This window comes from Pelodiscus sinensis, chromosome 3 (genome assembly GCF_049634645.1).
Source record: "Pelodiscus sinensis isolate JC-2024 chromosome 3, ASM4963464v1, whole genome shotgun sequence".
Taxonomy (NCBI): domain Eukaryota; kingdom Metazoa; phylum Chordata; order Testudines; family Trionychidae; genus Pelodiscus; species Pelodiscus sinensis.
Genome location: NC_134713.1, coordinates 199084957 through 199096363, shown reverse-complemented (window position 1 = coordinate 199096363; position 11407 = coordinate 199084957). Strand labels below are relative to the sequence as shown.

The 11407-nt window shown below is 51.9% G+C and overlaps 1 protein-coding gene across 23 annotated transcripts in view; it reads right to left on the bottom strand.

Moving 5' to 3' along the window:
* Positions 1–4642: 4642 nt before the first annotated feature.
* BCL2L11 (BCL2 like 11) overlaps positions 4643–11407 on the bottom strand; it is a 161683-nt gene continuing 154918 nt past the window's right edge. For all 23 annotated transcript variants that reach the window (XM_075925871.1, XM_075925878.1, XM_075925877.1 and 20 more), the window contains one exon: positions 4643–9652. Coding sequence is in view for 8 of the 23 variants with exons in the window: in XM_025181517.2 (XP_025037302.1) it covers positions 9566–9652 (87 nt within the window). In the remaining 15 variants the exon portion in view is untranslated. The remainder of the gene's footprint in view (positions 9653–11407) is intronic.

Genomic DNA, 11407 nt, shown 5'->3' with positions numbered 1-11407 from the left:
GAGGAGCCGGGCGCTGAGGAAGCCCGTCAAAGCGCACGGCCGGGGCTGGTAGGGGGGTTCACGCCAGGCTGGTGGGCGGAGCCCTGGGCCCCCGCTGTGGGCGTTGTGGGGACTGGCTGGATCTCTCCGGAGACAGGGCGCTACGGACGTCTGCCTCCTTGAGCTGGGGAGGGTCGGAGGCAGGCTGACATCCCCGAGCCTTAGTCCTCTTGGGGGGAAGGGGCTTCACCCCCTTCCTTGATCTAAAACATCCTCCCTCCCCGCAGCCCAGCTGAGACGCAGCCCCCGGCCCTGCCCCCGGCCAAGGGACAGTCCCGCCTCTCCTCTTTTGTCTCTCTCTGGGAAGAGCCTTGTTACCTGCTCAGGCTGGGCCAATGCACGCGGGTGAGTCAGTGGGAATCGCACGGCGCAGCCAGCCCCCACACATCACAGCCGGCCCCGGCCCTGTACCGGCACCCCCCCAAACTTCCATCTCTCTCCTGCCAGCCCCGGGCAGGGCAGTGCTGCGATCCCTAGTGCACCGCCAGGGAACGGCGGCTCGGAGAGGCTGGCCCAAGGGCTTGCCTGCTGGACCCACGAGAGAGCAGCCGAGTGCCTGGGCCTGCCTGGGAGCTGCCGCCACGGAGCAGTGATGTGGCCGTGCAGAGCAGACGTGGCCGTGCAGAGCAGCGACCTGGCCGTGCAGAGCAGATGTGGCCATGCAGAGCAGACGTGGCCGTGCAGAGCAGCGACCTGGCCGTGCAGAGCAGCGACCTGGCCGTGCAGAGCAGACGTGGCCGTGCAGAGCAGCGACCCGGCCGTGCAGAGCAGACGTGGCCGTGCAGAGCCGTGACCTGGCCGTGCAGAGCAGACGTGGCCGTGCAGAGCAGCGACCTGGCCGTGCAGAGCGGCGACCCGGCTGTGCAGAGCAGACGTGGCCGTGCAGAGCAGCGACCTGGCCGTGCAGAGCAGACGTGACTGTGCAGAGCAGATGTGGCCGTGCAGAGCAGACGTGGCCGTGCAGAGCCGTGACCTGGCTGTGCAGAGCAGACGTGGCTGTGCAGAGCAGACGTGGCCGTGCAGAGCCGTGACCTGGCCGTGCAGAGCAGCGACCTGGCCGTGCAGAGCAGCGACCCGGCTGTGCAGAGCAGACGTGGCCGTGCAGAGCCGTGACCTGGCCGTGCAGAGCAGACGTGGCCGTGCAGAGCAGCGACCTGGCCGTGCAGAGCGGCGACCCCGCTGTGCAGAGCAGACGTGGCCGTGCAGAGCAGCGACCTGGCCGTGCAGAGCAGACGTGGCCGTGCAGAGCAGCGACCCGGCCGTGCAGAGCAGACGTGGCCGTGCAGAGCCGTGACCTGGCCGTGCAGAGCAGACGTGGCCGTGCAGAGCAGCGACCTGGCCGTGCAGAGCAGACGTGGCCGTGCAGAGCCGTGACCTGGCCATGCAGAGCGGCGACCCGGCTGTGCAGAGCAGACGTGGCCGTGCAGAGCCATGACCTGGCCGTGCAGAGCAGACGTGGCCGTGCAGAGCAGCGACCTGGCCGTGCAGAGCGGCGACCCGGCTGTGCAGAGCAGACGTGGCCGTGCAGAGCAGCGACCTGGCCGTGCAGAGCGGCGACCCGGCTGTGCAGAGCAGACGTGGCTGTGCAGAGCCGTGACCTGGCCGTGCAGAGCAGACGTGGCCGTGCAGAGCAGGGCAGCCGTGCCCTGGGCAGAGCTGGCTGGGAAGCGCAGGGAGCTTTTGCCTCTGTAGATGTTTGACACAATCACAAACAAAATGATTTGATTTGCCAACTTTTCCCGCCCCTGCCCTGGCACTTGGCCACGGAACGTGGGAATCATTTCCCGTTTCAACAGCTGGGGATCCGCTGCCCTTGCCCACATCTGCGCAGCATCTGCACGCTCGGTCTGGTCCCCCCGCGTCTCCAGGGGGCTGCGCCTGGCTGTGTCCCGGGGCCAGGCCGGCACGGAACTCGCACCCTCCCACCTGGGCTCCCTGCCCCCAGCGGAAGGGTGGCCTGTGGGATTGTGGGATGCCCTGATTTCCAGCAGGCTCGTTCTGGCAGGTGGGGAGCGAGCTGGGGGCGGTGTCTGGCTGCTGCCTGACCTGTCTGGCTGAGCGCAGCAGCACTCGCTCCTTGTTCACCCTGGTTTTACAGGCTTGGGCAGAGCCAGCCCCGGCCTTCTCCCTCCCGCTCTCCTTGCAAGAGGCCGAGCCGCGAGCCGCTCAGGGAGCCTTGCAGAGGCCCCAGTGCAGAGGAAATGACTTGCCCTGGGGGTCTGCTTCTCTGGAGGGGACGTGCGAAATCTCTGGCCCTGCTGAAGTCAGCAGCAAGCCCCCCCCCCCCGCCTTTGGGGACGGCTTCAGCCAGCCCGGACTTTCGCTGCTGGCCAGAGAGGCCCTTTTCGGTGGCCTCAGGGCTCGCTGTCGCGCACGGCGGGGCCCCGGTGTTGCCAACTCAGGAGCTGAGCCTTAGTGGTTGCTACTTGGCCCCAAGCGCCTGGATTCCAGGAGGGGGGGGGGATCTCGGCGTTAGTCCCGGCGTGGGGCGGTGGGGCCAACCCTGGGGACATGGGCTTAAGCGCTCAGCTCCAGAAGGCAAAGAAACGCGCCCCCCCCCCCTTTAAAATTCACGGTTTTCCCCCAACGGTCTGGGAGCCCCACTCAGGACGGGGGGCTGCCCAGGTGGCACGGAGCCATGGGCTGGGGGGTCGCGAAGCCCCAGGCTGCGGCACAGGGCGACTTGCCAGGCGGCGGTTTGGGTTTCCGCGGGGCTCACTACGCGCCCGGAGCCAAACCAAAGACGTGGCCAATAGAATGGGCAGCTGTGGCCGTGGGTGTGGTAGTGACGTTCCTGGCCTGTCGCGCATTCGACGTGCTGTCCTCGCGGTGGAAATGGGGTAACTGTGGCATTGTATTACCGGCAGCAGACCTGCCGTACGTGGGGCCGGCTCGTCTCACCTACGTCTTTGTTTTCATGCCCGGAGAGTGAAGGAAGCTATTTGCATAGATTTGCATCTCGATGCAGCCACACCTAAGTTGCTGCCCTCGGCATGGGCCGTGCGTATCCCTGTGGCCCCCGGGGCTCCCAGAGTGGAGTGGCCCTGCCGGAGAGCGTGTGTCTGCCTGGGGGCTCTCCTGGGCCACACGGGGTGCTGGCAATGGCCACCTCGGGGCCGTCCCAGCTCCACGCGCCTGCTGGGTGGGGGCAGCCATGGCTGGGGGGCTTGTGGGGGGGAGCAGGTCGGCATCATTTGACTAGTTGGCAGGAGCAAACGGGCCGCAGGCCCAGCACCGTCCCTGCCGGGCGGATCCGTGCCTCTTGCCGCGGGGAAATGGGGCCCGTCGCACACGCAGCGGCTGCAGGGCGGGAGGGAGGCATGGAGCCGCCTCTCGAAGGACAGCCAGGGCCTAGAACGCCCTGCGGCGGGCGCGCCCCAGCCAAGGGCCGCTGAGCCGGGAGGAGGGGAGGGGCCAGCACAGCCTGCATCGGCCACAGGGCTGGGTGCAGTGAGAGTCAGGTTGGCCGGCGGGAGCAGCGTCCGTTCTGGGGGGAGGCTGGGGCCTGCCCCTCATCGCAGGGGTTCAGACCCGCCTGGACAAGCAGCTCGGGGCCAGTTTGGGGTTCCCGGTCCTGCCCCGGCGCCCCAGGTCCCTAAGAGCGTCCTGTGAGCTGAGGGTCCCGCAGCGTCATCGCAGGCCTGGCCAGCAACGCCCACCCACCAAGGACCCCCCTGGAGTCGCTCCCAGCTCGAGTGCGGCCCCCGAGAGCTCCAGGGGCGGGGGTGAGGCATGTCCCGGCGCCCTGGGGTTGTGCCCTGGAGCCCTGATAGCAGCAGAGCTCCCGGCGCGCTGGACACAGGGGCTGTGGGGCTCTCCCTGACATGCAGGCTGTGCGTCCCACGGCTGCGTTTGACTTCCAAGTCGAATCCCACTGTCATCTGCCCAGCTTGCTCATTGTACGAGCCCCTTTGTATTATTTTGGGCTCCCGGGCAGCCATAGCGCCTGTACCACGAGTGCCCTGCATGCAATAGGTGCCCCATCTCTTGTAGGCTGATCCAACTCCCACCGAGCTCCCCTCAGGCAGCTCCCCCTCCCACGCCACGCTGCAGGTCCTAACGTGTGGGGGGAAGCCGCTGTTTGCAGCCAGCTCGCCAAACGTGGTCAGGGATGCCCGGTTTGTCGAAACCGAAATACTAGATGGCAGGTGTGGGAGGGGCTAGGGTCTCCCTTTCTTCTGCCCTGGAACCGAATCATTTCAAAGCCGCCAGTTTTCACAAAACAGAGGTGCTTGTTCTCCAGCCGCACCCCGTGTTACTTGTGCGACATGGACAGAACGTGGCTGGGAGAGGGAGAGCACACTGCTGTCTCCTCAGCCAGTGGTCAGTGGCCAGAGACCACAGGAGGAATTCAGTGCACACCACGGAACCGTTAACAAAAGGCACTCCGGGTGTACGTCTGAAAGAGTGCTCTTCCAAACCCCATTCTGAATACAGGACATGGAAAATGGTTAATTCACAGCTAGACATGCCTGTAAAAGCGAGTGGTACTTGCACAGGTCCATAACCGGGCAAGGGTGAGAGAGCATTAAAACCCATCTACTATGCTGTCTCATCTCAGAAGAGCGCGCCATTTTGAATTTGAGCCAAGTAACACAGCACAAATAGATGAAAGTTTTATTTATATAAAATTCATTATTAAGAACATAAGATTGCATCTTTAAAAAGCTCTGTAGCTATGTACAGCATATTGCACAAGTCAAGTGGCAATGACCCTGTCAAAAATTCATCAGTGCAAACCACAAGCCAGGCAGGGAAATTGCAATAAAATGCTACATATGCTGGGTCCTATGAAACAAGTTAGTGATTAATCAGTACACAATCAGTGCTTTGCTTGGTTGTACCTGATAAGGAGCTTTGATACAGTAATGAGTGGTCTTGAAACCAGGATGCAAAGTTTACTTGAGAAATCAAAGTAGAAAGTTGTTCTATACGTAACTTACAAGGGCTTCTTGTTGCCGAGGTAACAGTCAGGTCCTGCACTATGTAAACCGAGGGTGAAGGACAGGTGTTCAATATCCTAAACATGGTTATTATTGCGTTCACAGGAAGCACTGTCAAGTTGTCGAACTGAAATCTACAGCACAATTCCAATGGTCAGCCAGATGAAACAACGCAGCGAGGCAGCCGGTTCAGCATGCGCACATGGATGGTGAGATCGGAAGGCAGTGGATTGGCACAGCGTATTGTTCTTGAAAAAGCGATGAACTGAGAGCCCAGCACCACAGTTTAATCGTATGTTTGAATAAATGGCCAGTGGACCCTTGGGATGATGTTTTGCTTAGAGGGATAAGGTTACTTGTAATGAACTAACGCTCTAAACTACAAAGAGTGTGTAGATGGGGCTTTGGTGTCTGACCCAGTTTGCACCTCCATGTCGTATTTTACTTCAAATCTCTGCCTCTATAGACTGTGCTGAATCATTGTGCCCAGAAAGTTAAATGGCCAAAAGGGGGTTATAAGTGATGGATAACATTGAGAGAAACCAAAGTCCTCTTGCCTTTCGGTGAGACTCAGGGTCCTAAGTCCAAGTTTCAAACGCGAGTTAGGCTGTGACACATCTAAGTCACTTAGGCACTTTTGAACATTTTACTCCGTAACTAAATCTTATTGACTGCACTGAATTAGAAGACAGTGCTCTAAACTGATCAATCACTAATTCCATATATACCAGTAAAATTCATTAAAAACTTTACAGAAACTTAAATAGCAGAAAATAAATATACAACATTTCTAAAGTTACAGCATTATGGAACAGTAGAGTGCATTAATTACATAGAAAAAAGAATCTACAGTATTTACCAAGTTCAGTTCTAAAAAAGGGCTAGAAAAACAGTAATTTACTTATTTATATGCTGTACAAAACTTTACATGACATAGTAAGAAAACATTGCACACAGACAATTTGGCTCAGATTATAAGGATAATATGATGCCCTAATCTAATAAATATTCAAACATTTACAATTATTGAATGAGAAAGCATAATACCATATCATACAAGTTTTGTAGGAAAATTTTGAATCTGGTTTCTCCACAACCAAAGAAAATTCTTCATAAAATAGTTTTGGCAGGATAGAGCATGGATTGAGTATATGGAATTAAAAAGAAATTCCTCCACTAACAATGTAGCAAACATTTTATAACGATTTCCCATGTCATATTGACTTTTCTTTAAATCTCAACAACCATCCACAAATTTACCAGGGCAGAGAGGTTGCCAGAGCACAAAACCAGTTTTCAATGGTCAAAAACAACGGGATTCTTTTGTTATTTTTTAAAAACATATACTGTAAAAACATCTGCCAGAAACGTCTTGATAAACAAGAGTGCAGAGAAGTCTAAGTCACATGGTGCCAATATCTTGTTCTTTAACGTTCATATAATTCACAGAATTGTTTTTCAATCATTCATTACGCTTATAGTAAGCTAGTCTGAAGCCATGGTGTGGTGGCAAGCCTGTTGCACTACCATGCAAGAGGTAAATGTACAAAGAAAGCACCCAAGTCTCTGGGCCAGCAGAGCCTTATTGAAAGGTGAAGGGAGGGGGAGAAGATACATAGTACTGATGCCAACTCTCCAAAGGGCACTATATTTAAGAGAACTGAAGTAAAGTGCTCCACTTGTAGAAGCGTGTGTGTGTGTGTGTGTGTGTGTGTGTGTGTGTGTGTGTGTGTGTGTGTGTGTGTGTGAAGGGGAAGGGGGAGAAGTATTGCAAACAGAAAATTCTTTGGTGTGATCAGAAGGTATGTACTGACATTGCAAGTTTCAGAACTAGCTCTGTGTCATGACAGCTAGTGGGACGAGGAGGTTTCAGGACTAGCACCTGAAAGCACAGGGGCAGAGTTCCAAGACGGGGCTAGGTTCCAATAATGTGCAAAAGTTTACTGCAATGCCTAGTGTTGGAACATCCAATTTCTGCCCAATATTTTAATGGCAGCGTGACTCTGATGTGGAGGCATGTTCAAAATGGAGCATGATTGTCTCAAGGACCCTCTGGTCTTAGTCTCCCTTCTGGCTTCAGGGCAGTGAGAACTCTTTTACACTTATGCCGGCTCCATTCATTACATGTTGGAGGTTAGGAATTCCCCCACTACCCTTAGGACTAGTACTTGGTATGATCCAAAGCCATGCTGTCATGGAGATGATCGCCTGCCATCAGCACGATGGTATTTCTGCCTGAAATGACAGCTACAATGCAAGTCACCACTATTTCTCTAAAGCAGTAAAAAGCCAAACCAAACCACCCCTGCTTTGAGGAGTGAGGCCAACTCCCAGGAGAAAGGTTTCGCCTACAGAACCAACGCGTGCTTTTGTCCTCTGGATTCACTGGTCTCGGGTAGATTAATGCAACTGGGCAACAGAGCCATGTCTAGAGGAGTCCCTCCACCAGCCACACAGGCAGCTCCAGTGGGAAGTGCTTGAGTGCAGATCATACACGTTTACTTGTCAAAACTTCACACACACAGTGGTACTCGGCATACGCTGATGAGCTCACTACTGTAATGGTTTGGAAGGAAAGCGACCATATTTTTCTATGGTGCTGGTGAAACCAGAAATAAAATGCGGCATTTGGAAATAGACTGTAGCAAATAGAAAACCAAATCATGCAAGCTCTCTGCATCACATACAAAAGGAAGCCAGATTCAGAATGCAATTCTGAAGCTCAGATTGGGGTGAATTCTGCATTAATACACTGCACCATCTGTAGGAACCATGCACTCCCCAAAGCAGCTATCATGTAGTTCACCTCTCCACCAGTGGAAACTGCAAAACAAATAACTCATTTTAAACCTAGATCTGTGGCTACAGTGCCCACGCAACAGGCTGGGGGAGGCATTCAAAATCAAAACAAAACAAGGGTTTCTTTCTGTGCAATCCTCTTGGCACTTCTCGGGTCACTGAAGTGGTTACCGAATGATGCATTCTGCTATGTTTAAATACAAGTCTGCAAGTCATGCAATTCGCAGGACTTGTGGTTTCACAGCATGGTGCGTTCTGGAATAACTTCAGTGAACCAGGACGTGGTAGAGGAAGCTCTATAGAAGGAAGATTAAAGACAAGGTAAGTTAAAACTTCTTCCAGGCTGGATGCCTCCCCCAACCTACTGTGTGACTACAGTCAGCTCTTCACGGTGTATCCATACAGCGAGTGCCCTTACAATGGTATTACTGTAACAGGTTGTATTGGAAGTTTTGCTAGAACTGTAACACCCTTCAAAATGGCACTCCTTGGGCTCTCCATGGATATTTATTTGTTCACTTTGGGATTTTTAACCCCCCATGCCTAATTCAAATATTGTACTGTTGCTCTCAAGATCAATGCAACTCAGTCAGTAGGCTGCATGTTCAGCTCTTAACATTTGTTAGTTCCTCACATTCCTCACAATAGACCTTAAGTACAAAACCAGCTCTAGCAAAAATCCAAACCATTACAAAAACCAGCAATACCAATTAGGGTTCTCAACAGTCACAGTGAAATAGTAAGTGTAAAATAATTTCTGAAGTTATGCAATAGGGCATATTTGGGCAAGATTGCAGTATCTCAGGGACTGCTTTACCCACATACAAATATTTTATTTTTCTATCATAATGCTGAAAACTGGGGATATGTTATAGAACATACAATTGCACCCAGACTCATTTTGGAAGGCGACTTGGTACGGTTTTTGAAGCATCATACTTTCACAGTTAAGCAAATTTGAGATCAACTTTGAGATTCCTGCTGCTAGGGTGGAAGAGGTGGAAGTTTCATGTGGGAGCGTGCCAGGTGCATTTAGCTGCAGTTTGAAATCAGTCTCCAGGAAGCATGCTGGTGTGTGACACACACACACACACACACACGAGAATTGAATTTAGAGTGGTAGTAGCGAATTACAGGATCACTGGAGTGCTGATGCAAGTCCTTCCACACTTCTTCAATGAGCTTCAATTCAGGATTCTGCCCCTTTTTGTATGAGGGGGCTAGGAATGGAGGAAGAGCACCCATTCTCTGAATCTGGCCCCTCCCTGATGGGGGAAAACATCTGTACATAGTTATTTTAGAACAAACCAAGGCAGCTCTGCAAGTCGCTGGCTCAGTTAACTCCACTGCAGTATAGATACAAGATGAACTTGCAGGTTTCCAGAAAACAGAGTATGAAAAATCATTCCCTAACGTTTGATCATTTTCCTTTCATATCAGTCTTTTGAAAGTTCAAGACAAACCAGCGTAAACACCACTCTCACAAAGTCCTGCTTCTCAACGGTTTCAGCTGTCCGTCTCCAAAATCCACCATGATGTGTTCCCAGTGATTTCCCATTTTAAAACCCTCTGTCCTCGGATAGCAGATAAAATGAGAGAGTTTGCATGCATCTTTTTCTCAAAGACGGAGTCCCACTGCTCCTTCCAATGCAGCCAACGTCCTTAGGAAGAGGAGGAGGAGTTAATTGCATATACAAGATCTGGAAAGGATACTGCTGCTGCGTGGTGTTGCTGGATTCTGGGGACACATGAACAGTCTCAGGATGTCTCTTTGTCTGTATCCATTACTGCATTCTCCAAATGAGGCGGATGATGTAATGCAACAAGCGCAAAACAATTTGGTGGTTTATTGCTTGATTATCCAAGAAACCCTGCAACAGAAAAGAAGTTTAGTTTTTCATTCCTGAAGCCGCCATTCCAGAAGTCCCTAGGACTAGCTTACACATTAACAGATTGGGCTGGAACATTGTGCCATTAACAGAATGACACTGGATAAAACCAACAACAAAGAATAGAAAAAATTGTAGAGGAGCAAACAAGTCTGTTTCCTTTGGGAAGTCGGTAAATACTTCCTAAACCACTGTAGGGGTTTCAAAGGAGTGAATCGTGGCTTAGTAGTAGGGATGAAAAATAATGTTTAAAAAATTAACCAGCCCTCCTCCCCCCCATGGCACTTTGGGGCCAGGTGGGCCGCTCCAGCCTGGCTGGGCCCACTGCACTATGCCGTGGGCAGGGGGGTGTTCGGCCTGGGCTGACTGCTCCACGCCAGGCTGACTATACAGTGGGTGGAGGGCTGCTCCAAACCAACTGGGCTGGTGCATCCCCCAACCTGCAATGGATGCAGGGGGTGCTCCAACCTGGCCAGGCAGCCAGTTAACTGGTACCCGAGTAAGCATGCTGGTAAGGGTGGTGCTTTCTGCAGTAACCAGTTAACCCTTCATATTCCTACTTAGAGAACTCAAAGTTGATACTGAGGCATTTACTGTGGTCAGATATAGCTTCCATTTCACTAAGTTAACAGGTTAACTTTGCACCTGCAGCACCTACACCAGATGCAACAGGCTCTTCCTCACTCTTTCAGAAACACAATAAGGGTGCATCTACCCAGCACCCTAAACTCGAAAGAAGATATGCAGTTTGTGCTACGCAAATTGCGTATCTTATTTCGATTCTAGTTTGAAATAGCTGATTTTGAAAATGGCATGTCTACACAGCACCAATTTTTGAAATAACACACTATTTCAAGACATCCCTTAACCCTCGAGGAACAGGGGTTACAGGGATGCCGAAATAGCACGCCCGTTATCTCAAAAAATATTTTGAAATAACGGGTGGCTTAAGACGCCGGGTAGCTATTCCAGGATCCCTCTGGTATCCCGAAATAGCCACGCTGTGTAGACTTACCCTAAGAATGCCTACGTTCATTTAGGACAGTGGTCCCCCACAGTGGGGCATGCCTTTCCAGGGGGTGTGAAGGAACATTCGGGGGGAGGAGGGGAGAGAGGAGGAGCTGTATGCCACTCAGCACTGCCCCAACTGTAGCCCTTGACCTCCAACCTTTCATTACAAGTCAGGGGAGCACGACAAAAAGTTTAGAGGGCTACTGATTTTAGCAATACAGCAACCATCATTATATTTACACATTATATATTTAATATACTGACACTAAATCGATTCCAAGATTAGGTATATAAAAAATGGCATGTAATTTGTGAGATTTGGTACAAATGAAAACAATTGGGAAAAAGCCAAGAACATGTATTTTCTGTGTATAACTGTGCCATAGTCCAAATGGTTGACTCTGAAAAATGTTTCAGATTCCCAAAGTGGAAAATCTGGTAGCTGTAATTTATTTAAGAAAACCAGTGATTTGGTGTAATTCATGCTAGGCAGCTAAATAAAGCTAAGGGCGATCGGTGCCAGAACTAATGAACTAGTGAACCTCCAATTGTTCTCAAGTGACTCCACCTGTGTAAACAGCGTTTGGTCAAGGTTTCTAGTCTATGTACGTGGAGAGACATCTGAAAACAACTCTGCTCTTTTCAACTGAAAGTGGAAAAAGTAAAATAGGAAAAAAGTTTACAAAGTGCATTTCGCTGTACAGTAAAAACTCAGTTACAAAAGCC